The following is a 17,307-nucleotide window of genomic DNA, read 5'->3' as shown; positions in this document are numbered from 1 at the left end:
AGCGCATTACTTTCAAGTGATTGTGTTGCGTCACTTTTGGCATGACTTTCGTGTTGCTAACAGTCTGCAGGAGCTGAAAGAGATTCAGCGATTTGGCAGTGGTCACTTCAGCGGTAATGACAAGCATCACAAACCAAGGCCTAGGACGTCAAGAGACCCAGACAGTGTCAACAGTGTTTGTGAATTCCTTGAAAGTGATGGCCGTGTGACTTTCATGGAGATGGAGCTGCGAATTCCTTCTACAAGATCATCCATCACGATTTGGGCTTCAGCAAGGCTGGGTGCCAAGGTTGCTGGCGGACCAATGTGGACTAGTGCAAGGAATTACAGCTGTTCCTCTGGCTTCAAGCTAATCATCACACGTGATGAATGCTGATGCTTCAATCTGGACCCTGAAATCAAGGCTCAATTAATGATTTGGTCATTGCTGGAGTGAGGAAGTATCTGAAATTGATTCCAAAATTTGCATTTTTGGAGTATTTTCGAAAATAGATCCATAGGGCTGAAAATATGTTGCAATTGGTGGCAACTATGTTGAAAGAGTTTAAAACAGTTGAAGAATTTATTGTCGGGCAGAAGTGGAATATCCCTTATACAACTATCTTCTACTGATGATTAGAAACAGGGTCTTACCTTGTGCACATTGCTGGGTTAGCTCACTTCAGTTCGGGTTCTTGGTAGATAAAACAGAAATTATAAACTGTAAAGAGTTAAAAAGTGTTAAAAGGTATCGTTTATCATTTGTGATATCATTAGTTATCACACATTAACATCTTATCATGAAACTGTTAGTCATCACACATCATTTATTACTTTGTGAAATTGTTGGTCATCACATTATTTGTCACTGATGAAATTATTAGTCATCACACATCATTTATTGGTCATCACATATTCATCACTTAATGATTGCATGTGTAATGTGCTTGTTGCATCTCTGTCAAATATGCATAAATATGAAACTGCATACATATTTATGAAATTACACTGCATAAATATAAAATTTCACTTTATGCAATGTATGTATAAATTATCAATCACACCACAGTAGTGTCAACAATATTGTCTTTCATCAAAGGACAGTTTACACACACACACACGAAATATACTGAAATATAATACACTAAGCATGCATTCTGCTGATAGTCGACAGTTGACATGATAAATGCACAATCAGTAGTCTTTATACAAGCCATTAACTTAGCCATTGGCAGCCCTGTACAGAGTTTGGTATCAGTATTAGCAAATGTATAGATATCAATAGGCCATCAGAAAGAAAGTCAGCAGTCTTTCAAGCACAAAATTGACAGTCTGTGAACAAAGAGAATGTCAGTACAGTTGGACCTCGATAAGTCGACCTTCCCTAAGTCGAAAACCTCCCTATATCGAATTAATTGTTAGTTCCCGGCCAAATACCTGCGCCTATTACGCCATTTTCCCTAACTTGAAAACTCCGTAAGTCGAATTTTTTTTCGAGTCCCTTTGAGTTCGACTTATCGAGGTCCGCCTGTATATACATGTTCCCAAGGGAATGTTATAGAATAGGCTGCAGCAGGGACATTGTTGCTGATACAAGAATATTATTTTGCCGTTATCATCTGGGGGCAGAAGAATCAAGTAGAAAATGTTTCTGGTGATTCCATTTTTATAACATCAGGGGTTGTAATAATACTGAGTAACACGAAGACAAAAATAAACCTCTTCTTTACATTACTTGGAAGGGAGACACCTAATAGTCTGTATCAAAATTGTGCCTGTTGGTTTATGGTGGGCTAGGCCTGAGGGTTGATAGATTTATGCCAGTCAAAATGTATCGTGTGGTGGGTTAGGTGCGAGGGCTGACAGCTATGCCAGTGTCGGAATGTGTCCTGTGATGATCTAGGCCCTAGAGTTGACCATCATGGCAGTCAGAGATGGTAAAGACTTCAGGAGAAGATGGTCGGTGCTGCACTAGGTGCCCTCTGTTAACCTCTGACCCTGTACATTTGCTCTGCCAGTCAAATCCCGGGAGAGACTTGCCAAGGGGAGGCTTTTCCTCTACACAGGGTTTCCTTCTGTTATGATCTCTTTTGTATTCGGACACAAGGTTGGTGGCGCGAGTGGACTTCAGTCGTTGGCCTTTGTGTCCTTGCTCACTTATATGGCATTTTCGCTTTTGATTTACTGCAATTTTGTCTTCAGCTTTGTCAGTTTGCTGTAGAATCAATGTTGGGTTTTCTGTTGATGAAAAAATTGGAGCAGCCTCAGGATCATCCTTGGAGAAAGCCTCTTGAAGGGGAAGTCTGGTGATGACCTTTATGAGGCCACCCTCTTGATCTTGACTCTCTTGCAGCTGACCTTTGCTGCTGTCCCATCTGTAGCTGTTGGCTTCATGATTGGTTTGTGATATCAACTGACGCAGTGCTGTGTAGTCACTGGCAAGACCCTGCTGCCTGTCTGATGCATTTTGAGAAACTTTTGGGTCCTGTGCTCTTTTGGCAGATAACAGCTTTCCTGGATGTTGAATTAGGAGCTTATTGTAAGTTGATTGGTCCGCAAAGTGATCAGGCTCTCCCTTTCCAATTATGTGGTCCACATCCTGTAGCATGCACTGCTGAGTCAGCGAGGTTAAAAGGTCAAGGTGCTGATCTTGATCCAGGGGAGCTAAGCCAGCATGGACGCTATCAAATCTCTTGGTCTGCAGTGTGTTCTGGCGTTTCAAGATGGCATGCCCATCACTGTAGCTTGTCTGTACACACGAGACCTACAGAGAATAAGAAGTTATGTAACTCATTTTGTGTCCGTGAAATTTTACCACTTTTTTCTTGTATGTCAACCAGAACAACTGTGCATAGACATATCATGTAACATAATTGCTAGTAGAATTGCCCTTTTACATTTACTAACATGGTAGTCGGGGATTTTGTGCAGTTTGTTTTCACGCACTTATTGGCCCATTCTGAAGCAGACCTTTATAGTGGGGGACCTCAACTGGTTTCACTGTATCAGCTGTAATGCATGTTTTCTCATCTGCTTGTACAGTTTTACCTGATAAATTTACTGTCTTCAAATTTTTAGCCCAGTGTTTCTTATCCAAACTGAGTAACTGTAGTGCCATTGGCTATTGCGAGCGTTCATAACTGTACAATCGTGACAACCATTCTTTGCTGTATAAACACTTTTTCATGATCAGAACAGGTAACTGCTCATCATAAGTTAGCTTCTGTCAATACACACTAACCACCATTCTAATTATGCTTCTTTGTATTATGTAGTATGCATTTGGCCATATTTCATTTTTTGTATGTTACAACATGTCCTTTTTCAGAATAGTTAGCTCTATGAACCATAATCCCTAGGTAACGGTTAGGACAGGGATGCCCAACCTACGGCCCACGGGCCATATCCGGCCCGCGACGCGGTGCCATCCAGCCCGCGAAACTTCTGCCCACAGTGCAGGAAATCGGCATGTTAGTAATAAAAAAAAAAAGACCTAAACAAACAAAAAAAAGGGTAGAAGAAAAAATATTTATCCCTACGTAGGGGCGTCTCTCAATCTTTTTTTCGATGGACGAACACTTTGATTCAGTGCTCCTACTTGGTGTCTCTACGATGCAGCCGGACATTCAGAAGTTGGTTTCGGGTAAACAACTTCAAATATCCCACAAATTACTACATAATTAATGGTAAGTACAACTTGTTTTTAATAAAAATGGTATCTGCTCTATTTTTTTCTTTTTTTGTATTTTTGCGGTGAAGCGGCCCGTGACACGCATGTCGGAAATGTGTATGGCCTGCAGGCCGAAAACGGTTGGGCATCACTGGGTTAGGATATTGCATAATTCGAGGTATTTCTGTGATATTACAGACAAGACTGCTGTCCACAAACATCCAGAAAACAAGTACTTTGATATTGTAACAGACAAGACTACTTACTTTGAAAAAAAATCGAACTTCCTGAATCATGCGCTCTTGCTGTAGGTCATACCGTGCCACATAGTTATGTTTGCCACAGTTGAGGGTAAACCGTTGGCTTGGCAGCATGCTCTCCATCAGTAGGATGATAGAGAGGCGCTGCAGCTGCCACTGACTGTCCTTGTTGTCCGCCACCAGAGAACATGTGTTGGACATCATGGCAATGAGGGTGTTGAACATTATCACAAAGGTCAGGAGAGCAAAGAGAACGTAAAGTGTGATGGCCACCCATGGGTGCGGTGCTTGGTACAGGATACCGACATCATTTAAACCTAGCATCAGCTTAAACATGGTCAGAAGTGTTGTTCCCAGGTGTTCAAATTCTTCAGGTGGCCCACCAGGTGATGGCAGGTAGGTGATGTACATAGCAACAGAGAATGCCACCAACTCCAAGATGATTATGCTGGAGAACCTGTAGAAGTCAGTAAAGGTGAATATGGAGGCTTTTAGAACAGCATACAGATGGTAGGAGGAATGTGTTTGTAACCGACAGCATCAGGCTTAGGGTTTAGAGACTGCAGAAGATGACAGGTCAGGGTTAGGGTTTGTCATCAACTAGCATATATTCCAGATGGTAGAGTCTTCAGGGGACTTGTTTCATGGCTTTTAGGGGAGGGGAGATCTTTGAGGAAGATGACTGAAAGATAAGAACTGACCTTAGCATGTCTCCAAGAAAAATCTTCTGCACCATGACAGTGAAGAAACTAAACTTTCTGAAGGGTCGCAAGAAAAATGTTGTAAACCACCAGCCCACCAGCAGTGCTAGCACCAGTAGATGATTGTTGACTGGGCCTGTGAAATACCTGTGAAATAAATACCTGTGAAATATCTGAGTAGTCACATCAACAGTAAGATAGATGGTTATGGATAGTTAAAAGGTAAAGTTAATCCCCTAACTTTTTTGGGTCGTTGAGGGGTTAGGTGTAAGAGACCGCACTTTTCTTGGTGTCAGCAGTGCCCGTCACCTCTCCCTTGCTGCCTTACCTATCCCAACCCTCTAAGGCAGGGGTGTCAAACATGCGGCCCGCGGGCCACATCCGGCCCGCCATGAAATTTTACCTGGCCCGCGAAAGAATTTTAGTTAATCATTGTTAATGGCCCATGACAGTTAGAAGGCAAAGAACAGAAAAGTTCCCGTCGAGCACAGCAAGCGATGGGATGAGTTTAGTGAAGTTTGTGCAGACCATCAACAGTGCACTGGTCAAGTCACCACCGCTCCTGTTGATGACCTGAAGGGAGGGTGGAGGCGGGGCCCATAAATCTGACCTTTGACACGGGACACGCTGGCCTGAACACGGGCCGCGGGTCGAAGATTTTTAGTACCTGTTAACTTCCCTGAATCGGTCCGAGATCAAAGGGTGACTAGGGTCAACCCACGTGTATGATGAGGCAGCTCATCCTCAGACTAGTAGAAACTCATCACTGTCTGACTCTGCGGGTTTGCGAGCGGAAGTCGTCTCGATGAGACGTTAAGTTGTGAGAAGCAAACTTGTGGAGATCAAGTTGGTGGGAGAATAGCTTCTCCAAGGACAGGGGATTATATATATATACCTACCAACTAGAATTATATGTGCAAACTGTGCATGATACGTATGAACTGAATTAAACACGTGGACTGTGGATGATAAGTGCCAACTGTGGAATACTGACTGTCCAGTTCCTGCGTCGTCAAGAGGGATGACTGCCGCCAGAGAGATAAGTATCCGAGTATAAGCAGCAAGCCACGGTGTTGAAATAATTGCTGCTTGTGTATTGATGATTTGAGTCTTTTTTGCCTAATTATATCTTCTTTTACATACATATACTGATTCAATAACATCACACGTCATAGTAAATAGTACTGAGCGGAGCAGAGCACGCGATTGTTTATTAGAATTAATTGAAAGCTGTGTGTAGTGTGTGAACTTAACGCTAGTCGTATGTACTGGTGCGCCATCTGTCGGGGAACAAAGGCAGATGATCAGAGCTAAGCACGTGTTGTGACTTTTCTAAAGACTTTTACTTAATGTTAATTAATAAAGATCGAGAACATTACACTGTGTAGTGAAGGGACTTTTGTAATTTCAATACCAATCAAATTTACCAATTTTCTGTCGTGGGCAGAACCCGTGAAGAACACGTTTCGAGCGAAGACAAATTTCTGTCCTGGGTCTCCTGGACAGACAATAAAGTCTGTTTTGATTTGATTTTGATTTTTGATTTCAAATTAAAGCTAGCCGTTAAAATGGCCAAGAGAAAAGTTGATTTTGAAAACAGAGTCTTTCAAAGCTAATGGGAGGATGACTACGTGTTTACTAATATCAGCGGTAAACCAGTGTGTCTACTTTGTGGAGATAAAATAGCTGTGACCACAGAATACAATCTGAGACGGCATTACGAGACTAAACATCAGGACAAGCTGAAAAGCCTGAATGCAGAACAGAAGCTAAAGAAAGGGGAACAACTTAAGAGGAATATGAGATGACAGCAGACATTGTTCACTATAGCAACATCACAAAGTGAAGCTGCTGTGAGAGCAAGTTTTATTGTGGCAGAGGAGATCGCTATATCAGTCCGGCCATTCAGTGAGGGAGAGTTTGTGAAGAGTTGCATGATGAAAGTGTGTGAAGTCTTGTGTCCAGACAAAAAGCAAATGTTTGCAAATGCAGCTTGCCATCTTCATCCGTGGAGTCGACTACAGTTTAAATATTACAGAAGAAATATTAGACATAAAATCCATTCATGGGACAACGACAGGAAAGGATATTCTTGACAGCGTATGTCAAAGTATCACTGACATGAACCTGCCCTGGGACAAACTTGTTGCACTTACAACAGATGGAGCGCCGGCGATGTGCGGCCCAAAGACTGGACTAGTTGCAAGGATGCGGTCACATATCAAAGAAAATTATAGTGGGGAGTAGAAAGCATATCACTGCATAATACACCAAGAATCGTTGTGTGCTAAAGTCCTCAACATGGAGCTTATTTGTGTTAGCAACTTTACTCTGTGATGAAGATCAACAAAACATCACACAGGAGTCGTCTTACTGATGTACACTTGCAGTCCATCCTGAGAATCTCCACAACACAGAAACTTCAAACATAAACGAACTTGTTGCCAAGAAAAGATGTCAAAATGTCCACTTCTGACAAAGTAAATTCAGAAGAAAAACTGCTAAGCCTTGGTTTGTTATTACTTTAATTTTGTTTTAATGTATGATTTTGTTTACACAAAATTAATAACAAAACGTTTAGTTTTCTACTGTTCAATAAAAAGTTATCGGACTTAAATAATAACCTTCGGCCCGCCACCTTGTGTACGATGTGAGATTTGGCCCCCTGGGTAATTGAGTTTGACACCCCTGCTCTAAGGAGTCAGGTACCCATTGCTGCCAGCTGGGTCGACAGGGGGGAAGTTTGCTGTGCTAATCGGGCATTGAACCAGTGTGCTCGTAGTTCAGACACCACTGCTCTAACCACTTGGCTGTTTGCTTTCCCTTGTTGTTATTGGGGCCTATGAAATACCTGAGTAGTCACATCAACAACAAGAGTAAGATGTTAAACATAATTGGTGGTTGTTGACTGGGCCTGTGAAATATCTGAGTAATCACATCGATAGTGGCTGTAAGATCTTAAGCATGATAGATGAACATTGATGATGAAAGCAGCAACAATATACAATTACTAGATTACAAGACCTGTATTTTGGTGCCAGTCATCATCCCATTTTGTGAGTGTGTGTGAGAGAGAGAGAAAAAAATTGATGGATGCATATGCAACTGACCAGATACTATCTGCCAGCAGACAAAGAGCAAAGACGAGGAGCTGGAGTCGATAGAGCCCATTGTGATGAATAAGCATCAGCTTTAGTGGCTGTCTTCTCCATTGTCTTACTATTTCCCAGAATACATAGCCAGCAGCCAATGGCATGTTCAGTATAGCCACAGATGTGACAAAGTCCTTGTGAGCAAAACCATTAGTGACATCTGCTTCAGGGGAAACTGTACTAGGGTCAGGAGAGAAATTGTTGCCAGATGTCTCTGGTAGTGGGATAAGCCTGGCTTTGTAGATTGCATATACTGTCAGTAAGATCATGAAGACAATGTGAAAGAGCGCCCATCCAGCAAACCACCAGCAGTAATGGTGCCACTTGCTTTGAAGGATTTTGCGCACAACGTAGGTGTTCAGAAGCTGGAAGGCTTCTTGTACCCGCCCTGTCTCACAGATGAGCTCTAACACAGAAAGGGTGTGACTGCCTGTGGAGGTTGCTGATGTGGGTGGACTCGGATCTGTTGGTGGACAACAGCTGATTTCAGGCCAGTAGCTGTGTGTGGGTGAAGGCAACCCCATAGCATGTTCAGATGACACTTTGTTTCTTCCAGCACTTCTTGAGTTCTCCAGGTGCCACTGTTTGTAGGCAACTGGGTCTATTTCAGTGACATCATACAGCAGAGAGTCGTACAGCCCATCATGTTTATCTAGGTGACAGTAGATGCCTTTCAGTTCCAGTACTATCTTGAACAGTGAGGGCTGAGCTAGCAGTGCTGCCAACTGTAATGCTGTTAGTCCCTCTCTGTTCTTCACCAGCCACACAGAGATAGGCTGCACCTGTTGACATGATCAGAGAGATAAGTCACAACTATAGGGACTGTTTGTACATAGCTTCCTTCATGTTTGTGACAATGAAAGTGGAATAAAAGTTGTATGGATTGTTAGAATCTGTTAAAGTTATTGTGATAGAATAAAAATGTAGTTTGAGTGGCAAAATCAAGTCTATGATGGGGGGGGGGGGGGAGAATCGGTGTTTTAGACGAAGCCAGCAACTAAGACTATATTGCAGCAAGGCAGCCAGCCATGTAAATAGATGCCACATGCAGAGAAAGAACAGCGTGCCCGAGACGAGCAGAACCCAGGACAGCCAACCTTTAAAACAAAAAACCAAAGAGGTACCTGTGCTTTGGTGTTTGGTAGTCAGTCACAGTGAGAACCTGATGAACCATTTACTTTGGAAGAACTTGTAATTTGGAGGTGAAAGTATGCATGATGGTGATCTTATAAATCATTTAGTGTGGAAGTATTCATAATTTTGTGGTCAGTCAGAGTGACAACCTTATAAATACATAGTTAGTTAGTTCCCGTTATGCCGGTCGGCACGTAGGGCAGCGACAAAGGTCCTCCACTTTTGCCTGTCCTGGGCTAGACTCCCCACAGTACCCCAGCTGAGGTTTTGGGTCTTCATGTCTGCCTCCACAGTTCAGCGCCAGGTGATCTTGGGCCGACCTCGCTTGCGTTTTCCTTCTGGCGTCCAGTGTAAGGCAGTTTTTAGGATGGAGTTGCTCCCGCCTCGGAGGACGTGACCAATCCAGCGCCATCGCTTCTTCAACAGGATGGTGGCCATACTCTCCTGCCCGCACTGGGCAAGTAGTTCTTCGTTGGAGATTGTCCTTGGCCAGAAGATGCCCAGGATTCTTCGCAGGCTTTTGGTGTGGAAGACTGACAGTTTGTTGAGGTCGCGGTCAGTCATTCGCCAGCACTCCGAGCCATACAGTAGAGTGGACATGACCAGGCTCTGGTAAAGTCTCAGCTTGGTATTGATGCTGTACTGTGTCGACTTCCAGATGTTGCGTAGGCTACAAAAGATGCCCCTGCCTTTGCTCAGTCTGCTCTGGATGTCACGGCCTGCTCCTCCATCTTGCGTGACCACGCTGCCCAAGTAGGTGAAGCTTTCAACCATCGGCAGGTCTTCTCCCTCTATGCTGATCGGTGTTGGATTGGTGGTGTTCAGGGTCATCACTTCTGTCTTTGTCCGGCTGATGTGCAGTCCGACCTGCTGCGCAAAAGTGTGCAGGCGAGTCATCTTCTCCTGCATGTGCCGGTGGGTGTGTGACAGCAGGGCCAGGTCGTCGGCAAAGTCTAGGTCTTCTAAGTTCGTGGAGAGTGTCCATCATATGCCCCTTGGTTCATCTTCCGTTGTATGGCGCGTTACCCAGTCAATGACAAGGTTAAAGAGCAGGGAAGACATCACGCAGCCCTGTCTCACTCCGGTCCCGACCTCAAAGTAGATGTCACTGTTTCCAACACAGCATGAAAAGTTCGCATAGAAGCTTTTGATCAGCAGTACAATTTCCATTGGTATTCCGTATGTTCTCAGGATGCGCCAAAGGCTCTCTCTATGGATGCTGTCAAAAGCCTTCTGGAAATCTACGAAGTTAATATAGAGCTGCCTCTGCCCCTCTGTGCACTGTTCAATGATGTTGCGTAGTGCGAATATCTGGTCGGTGCATCCTCTTCTTCTACGAAAACCAGCCTGTTCTTCTCTAAGTTGTGTGTCCACTGCCTCTGAGATTCGTTGGATGATGATCTTTGTCATGATCTTGCTCGGGATGGACAGGAGAGTTATTCCTCGCCAGTTGTTGCAGTCGCTAAGGGATCCTTTCTTTGGGATTTTGACGATCACTCCTCTGGTCCAGTCATCTGGGACCTGCTTCCCTTCCCATATTGCGGTAAATAGGGGTTGCAGGATATTGGCTGCCAGTTCTGGGTCTACCTTGAATAATTCAGCATTCAGATTGTCCTGACCTGGTGCCTTTCTGTTCTTCAAGGACTTAATTGCTGTGATGATTTCCTGCTTCTCTGGTGGGGCGATGTTAACGCCTAGGTCCTCAATGGCTTCTTGTATGTCAGCTTCTTCAGAAGGTGGTGGTCTGTTCAGGATCTCTCTGAAGTGTTCAGCCCAGCGTGCTTCTTGTTCTCTCTCTGTCGTTAGCAGCTTCCCTCCCTTGTCCTTGACTGGGGCATTGTTGGTGCTGTGGAATTTGCCGCTAATCGTCTTGGTGATCTTGTACAGCTTTCCTTGTTCTCCTTTTCTTGCTGCTTCTTCGGCCTCACTTGCTAGATTGTTCAAGTAGGCACGCTTATCTGATCTCGCCGAGCGCTTCACTTTCCGGTTCATCTCTCTGTACTGTAGTTTGAATGTCTCTTGCAGTCTTTCAGATCTGGTGCTAGCCACCTTCTTTTTAAGGTCTCTTCTTTCCTCTATCGCCTTCCACGTCTCTGGTGTTATCCATTCCTTCTTCTTAGTTCCTCTCAGTCCAAGACTCGTCTCGCTGCTTTTCTGGTACACTGTTCTCACAAGGTCCCATCTCTGGTTTATGCTTTCTGCGTCTGCTTCGCAAATGTCTGTCACGTCTGCAAGTGCCTGAAATCTGTTTTTCACTTGAAGAGTGAAGGCATTTTTCAGCTTGGGGTCCTGCAATCTTTCCACATCAAAGCGTCTGTGTGCTGCTGACTTGCGTCCTGTACTTCGCAGTTTCATTTTTATGTTTGCTACAACAAGGTGATGGTCACTTCCAACATCTCCTCCTCTTCTCACCCTGACGTCGAGCAGGGAACGTCTCCAGGAGCCGTTGATCATTAGGTGGTCGATCTGGTTATTGTCCCTACCATTGGGTGAGCACCATGTTAGCTTGTGGATGTTACGATGAGGGAATAGTGTTCCTCCAATCACCAGGTTGTACATGGTGCATAGCTCCACTAGCCTCTCTCCGTTCTCGTTCATGCAGCCACAACCATGTCTGCCCATAGCTCTCTCTACATGGGTGTTGTCGTTCCCAACTTTGGCATTCATGTCGCCCATCACAATCAACAGGTCATGATGGGGTGCTGCACTTACTTCTGCTTGCAATTGATCGTAAAAGGTGTCCTTCGCCTCATCATCGCCATCGTTGGTTGGTGTGTAGCACTGGATCAAGGTCATGTTGCCATGTCTGCCTCTCACTCTGGCTGTAATCAGTCTGCTGTTGATCGGCTTCCACTCTATTAGGCACTTATCTGTTCCTTTCCTCAGGATGATGGCTACTCCCTCATGGTGTTGGTTGTCCTCTCTGCCAGAATACAGCACTGTCTCTCCGGTCTGGGTCTTTACTATTCCAGAACCTGTCCATCTGCTTTCACTTACTCCAAGGATGTGTAAGTTGTAACGCCTCATCTCGGCTGTAACTTGTGCTAACTTGCCTGTTTCATACATGGTGCGCACATTCCAGAAGCCTATTCTGGTGTTACATTTGCGCTCAAGACTTCCATTTTCGTGCCAGTAGTTTCCTTTCGGCTTTCGCTACTGACAGTCATACAAGGATCTTGCGATACCTCTGGGAGCCCATCGCACACATTGGTGTTGGTTTTCTTCGTCACTGTTTCCGTAACAAGATTGTTTTTAAATACATGGAATTACAATATATTTCAGTCTGTGAGGCTGCTCCAAAACCTTGTGGAGATAATCATTTTCTGGTTTGTAAACTTTGTAAGTTGGAAGTAATCATATTTTGGTCATAACCATTTTATGATCCCTAAAGCTTTTGGAAGTAATCATTATATGGACATAGTCGTTTGCTGGTCTGTAAACTTTATGAAAGTAATCATTATTTGCTCTTAATCATTCTGTGGTCTGTAAATTTTGGACATATAAAAGAGGGATGAAAGACAAATACAATTAGCTGCTGTTATTCATGCTTGACTGGTACCACAAATTGGGGAGGTGGAGAGTTTATGGATAGGTGTGGCACCACACATGCCTGTTTTCAATGATGACTTCTGTCTAAGGAAGAAGTGTTAGAGAAGCAAGTAGACTTTACCTGTGCGAAATAATTATTGACTTTCACCTGTACATGAGGAAACTTGAAGTGGTGGGGCTGGGCAGGTAGTGGTGAGGACAGAACACGTTGGTGCAGAGCCCACATTGCTGTCTCCACGCTACCAAGTCTCTCTGGGTACAGGGCAGCAAAGCGAATGAGGGAGTGGAAGACTGTGTCACCCCAGGTGTTTGTAGCGTGTAGACAGGCACCACAGCTTACCAGCAAGTCCACCATTTCCAGGTTGAAAGTCAGGGCTGCCACGGACAAGGGCAGCTCACCCATCATGACAGTTTCTTTAAATCGAGGTCCTGTAGCCTGAAAAAGAAAGTTGAAGTGTTTTTATATTATATTAAAGGTAGAGTGTGTATGATATTGGGTTATCGGAAAAGTCATTACACATTTTTGCAGATGCTATTGCTTTACTATTGGTATGTTATGTCACAATAGCTTCCTGTTGGTATAAAACTCTACCTAAGCATAAAGAAGTGACCATGGGTATTATTGATTTACTGTTGGTGTGAAACTCTACCTTAGCGTGAAGAAGAAACCATGGGTTTTTGAGAGCAGGGTGGGCAAGGATTGCTTGTGCAACATTGAGGTTCTGCTTGCTGATGGCGGTGTGTAGCACTGTTTGACCCTCATACTCGCCCTGTCGCTGCAGCAACAACAGATTTGGGCACAGCGATGCCAGCTGCGTCATGATGTTGATGTCACCATGGAAGTTGACAGTCAGCTGCAAGAGGCTTTCATCCCCATTTAGTTTAAATTTACCCATCACTTGGCCAAGATCATGATCCTTCAGTAACTTTACCTGGAGTAAACATCATTTTGGAGTGAGCTTTTCACTTAGAATATATTAACCCCAGCAACTCCACTTCTGAATCTTGAAAACTGGCACCAGTTGCATGACCTAACCACATTTATATTAACTTTTTATTCAACAATACATTTACACAAATATATAGAACTCAAGCACCATACATCTCGTGTTGTGCCCAATTGAAGGGGCATAACTTAGCTGGTAGACACAGTCTTGTTTCAGGCATTGATTGGTTTGGGTATTTGCATCATTTTATCAACAATATTGAAAATATGGTTAAGAAATTTGACACATATTACTATAACCATTGGCATATACCATACAGGCATAGTAGGAGACAGTTGTAGTTGTACATATTAATGTATACAAGACCTGTAGGAGACAGGTGTAGTTGCATAAATTAGCATAGTCAGTGCCTGTATGAGACAGATGTAGGTAGGTAGTGTTGGAACAAAAGCACACACAAAGTAGTATTCATTTGCTGAGACTCATGAATTTGCTAACAGAAAAGCCTATTTCTTTGCTAAGAGGTAAAATTTTGTGGGCAAGAAAGTTTTACTTGCTGAGAGGTGAGATTTTTCTGGCAAGCAAAGGATGTGAGAGAGTGTTTTACCTGTAGCTGGGTGTGGTCTTGACGAAGTGGTCCCAGCATGATGTTTCGTGCCAGCAGCTCAAAAAACGCCTGCTCCCTGTGCAACAAGTTCTTGTAATACTGTTGAAGGGATTTTGTCTTTTGTGACATTTTGTGTAAGAACAATCTGAAAAAAGAGTAAGGAGTCTTCAGTAGTTGTAATGGGGACATTTCATGTCTTGCTGATCTGTAGGCTTGTCACATCTATCATCTTGGTCATCTTGTTGTCAGGCTGTCTGTCTAAGGAGGCTTTCTCTGAAATGTTCTTGTCAGGCCTGTCTGATATTTTCTGTCACCTTGTTGTCAGGCCTTTCTGTCTTTAGATGATTTCTCTATTATCTTGTTGTCAGGCCTGTGTCATATTTTCTATGTCAGCCTCTTGTCAGGCCTTTCTATTTTATATTTCCTGTCATCTGCTGTTAGAATTTTTAAATCTTTGTTTAGGGGTGGACTGTCCATCTGACTTTCCCCTGCAGCCATAACTTCTCATTCCACAGGCCTGTCTCTTGTGTGTCCTCATTAAAAGGCCGTATGAGGCTTTGTGGAACTGGAAATATATTTAAGTAGAATGTTCACACAATAATTCCACTTTCTTTTCATTATATAGTTTTGTGCCATGCCATGCATAAAATTGTCACTTATGAAGTTGCCATTTTTAAGAATAGAAAAGTTAAGGATGTTTATTTAAAGGTTAAATTCATTAAGCACAGTTTCAGTCTGATTATTATGATCAGTTGTTAAGCTTTTTGGATTCACTTTATGATTTAGTGTCTCGCAAAGAGAGCTATCCCTTGTGTTGCTATTTAGCATGCAGTCAAATGAAATAAGAAGAGAACAAGGCAAATATGGGAATTAAAGGTTTAGCTATTGAGTGGATAATACAGAGATTCCTGATAAATTCTTTTACCTGACTGGATAGAAGAGTATCGCTTTAAAATCTTCACTTTCCTTCAAGCAAAAGCAGGAGAGCCAAAACAAAGGGTCAGAAAAGGTGTCGTAATGCAGCCTTTAGCAACATTTATCTGGATCAGACTGCCGTAGCAGCAGGGACTTGCCTAGTAGTCATGTTGGGTGCCCAGCACAGTGGCCTTTGCTGCAAGTTATATTGCAAAGCTTTGCAGACTCAGATAAACTCTGTCACTTTAATCTGATGAAATATTGAGATTAAATAATCTTTCTCCAGTGAGGAGGTAACTTCTATTTACTTCACTACACTGCAGCTCCAGGAGGCACCTGTTAACCTGGATAAGGTATGAAACCTAAGGCAGGAACCCTAAGGCAGGGTAGGTGTGGGTTTGGGGGGAAGGTGAGAAAAGTTACTGTCAGTCAGGTAGGACTCAGCTTTTCCTCCCTTTCTCTTGTTTGCTGTCAGTCGGTATGACTCACCTTTTCATCCCTCACATACAGGCTTGCTAGCTATCAATCAGGGTATGCCTAACCTTTTCTTCCCTCACACATGCACATACATAAAAAAACTAAAATACATCTAAGAATCATGCATTATGTATTTGCACAGACAAGTCACTCATGCCACCTCAGTCTCTTACGTCATGTCAATTTGTAGCCGTATAAGCAAGTCACTCATGCCATCTCAGTCTCCTACGTCATGTCAATTTGTAGCCGTATAAGCAAGTCACTCATGCCATCTCAGTCTCTTACGTCATGTCAATTTGTAGCCGTATAAGCAAGTCACTCATGCCATCTCAGTCTCCTACGTCATGTCAATTTGTAGCCGTATAAGCAAGTCACTCATGCCATCTCAGTCTCTTACGTCATGTCAATTTGTAGCCGTATAAGCAAGTCACTCATGCAGTCACAGTCTTTGACATTTGCAATTGTACAGACAAGTCACTTATGCCATCATACTGTCCTATAGGTCTTTACCTACATAGTGCTGTCAGATACACCAACAGACTTACATAGCGCTGTCAGATACACCAACAGACTTACATAGCACTGTCAGATACACCAACAGACTTACATAGCACTGTCAGATACACCAACAGACTTACATAGCGCTGTCAGATACACCAACAGACTTACATAGCACTGTCAGATACACCAACAGACTTACATAGCACTGTCAGATACACCAACAGACTTACATAGCGCTGTCAGATACACCAACAGACTTACATAGTGCTGTCAGATACACCAACAGACTTACATAGTGCTGTCAGATACACCAACAGACTTACATAGCACTGTCAGATACACCAACAGACTTACATAGTGCTGTCAGATACACCAACAGACTTACATAGCACTGTCAGATACACCAACAGACTTACATAGCACTGTCAGATACACCAACAGACTTACATAGTGCTGTCAGATACACCAACAGACTTACATAGCACTGTCAGATACACCAACAGACTTACATAGTGCTGTCAGATACACCAACAGACTTACATAGCACTGTCAGATACACCAACAGACTTACATAGCACTGTCAGATACACCAACAGACTTACATAGCACTGTCAGATACACCAACAGACTTACATAGCACTGTCAGATACACCAACAGACTTACATAGCACTGTCAGATACACCAACAGACTTACATAGCACTGTCAGATACACCAACAGACTTACATAGTGCTGTCAGATACACCAACAGACTTACATAGCACTGTCAGATACACCAACAGACTTACATAGCACTGTCAGATACACCAACAGACTTACATAGCGCTGTCAGATACACCAACAGACTTACATAGCACTGTCAGATACACCAACAGACTTACATAGCACTGTCAGATACACCAACAGACTTACATAGCACTGTCAGATACACCAACAGACTTACATAGCACTGTCAGATACACCAACAGACTTACATAGCACTGTCAGATACACCAACAGACTTACATAGCACTGTCAGATACACCAACAGACTTACATATGTCAGATACACCAACAGACTTACATAGCACTGTCAGATACACCAACAGACTTACATAGCACTGTCAGATACACCAACAGACTTACATAGTGCTGTCAGATACACCAACAGACTTACATAGCACTGTCAGATACACCAACAGACTTACATAGCACTGTCAGATACACCAACAGACTTACATAGCACTGTCAGATACACCAACAGACTTACATAGCTGTCAGATACACCAACAGACTTACATAGCACTGTCAGATACACCAACAGACTTACATAGCACTGTCAGATACACCAACAGACTTACATAGTGCTGTCAGATACACAACAGACTTACATAGCTGTCAGATACACCAACAGACTTACATAGCACTGTCAGATA

General features: G+C 43.3%; 2 protein-coding genes across 4 annotated transcripts in view; one reads left to right on the top strand and one right to left on the bottom strand.

Annotated features, from left to right (window-relative positions):
* The window catches only part of LOC112574652 (cubilin-like), a 50,252-nt gene that overhangs the window by 10,258 nt on the left and 22,687 nt on the right, over window positions 1–17,307 (top strand). The gene's annotated exons all lie outside the window — the stretch shown is intronic.
* Window positions 793–16,038, bottom strand: LOC112574651 (transient receptor potential cation channel subfamily V member 6-like). Of its 3 annotated transcripts, none has more exons than XM_025255845.1 (8): window positions 14,925–16,038; window positions 14,000–14,564; window positions 13,096–13,377; window positions 12,594–12,881; window positions 7,721–8,544; window positions 4,611–4,757; window positions 3,916–4,366; window positions 793–2,743 (listed from the first exon to the last, which is right to left on the bottom strand). In XM_025255845.1, exons 2-8 carry the CDS (start codon window positions 14,186–14,188, stop codon window positions 1,886–1,888), a joined length of 3,039 nt encoding a protein of 1,012 aa, XP_025111630.1. In that variant the 5' UTR covers window positions 14,189–14,564; window positions 14,925–16,038; the 3' UTR covers window positions 793–1,885. The 3 variants fall into 3 exon arrangements, with proteins under 3 accessions (XP_025111630.1, XP_025111631.1, XP_025111629.1); XM_025255846.1 differs by having other exon boundaries at window positions 14,000–14,144; XM_025255844.1 differs by having other exon boundaries at window positions 14,000–16,038.

Source organism: Pomacea canaliculata, linkage group LG11 (genome assembly GCF_003073045.1).
Source record: "Pomacea canaliculata isolate SZHN2017 linkage group LG11, ASM307304v1, whole genome shotgun sequence".
NCBI lineage: Eukaryota > Metazoa > Mollusca > Gastropoda > Architaenioglossa > Ampullariidae > Pomacea > Pomacea canaliculata.
Note: the sequence above shows the minus strand (reverse complement) of the source record. Positions and strands in the feature narration are given on the sequence as shown.

Coding starts and splice junctions, on each gene's coding strand:
- LOC112574651 (XM_025255844.1), bottom strand. CDS start 14,188: ATGTCCCCATTACAACTACTGAAGACTCCTTACTCTTTTTTCAGATTG. Junction 12,882..13,095: donor GGTTTCTTCTTCACGCTAAG/GTAGAGTTTCAC, acceptor TTTCTTTTTCAG/GCTACAGGACCTCGATTTAA. Junction 2,744..3,915: donor AAGTTCGATTTTTTTTCAAA/GTAAGTAGTCTT, acceptor TATTCTCTGTAG/GTCTCGTGTGTACAGACAAG.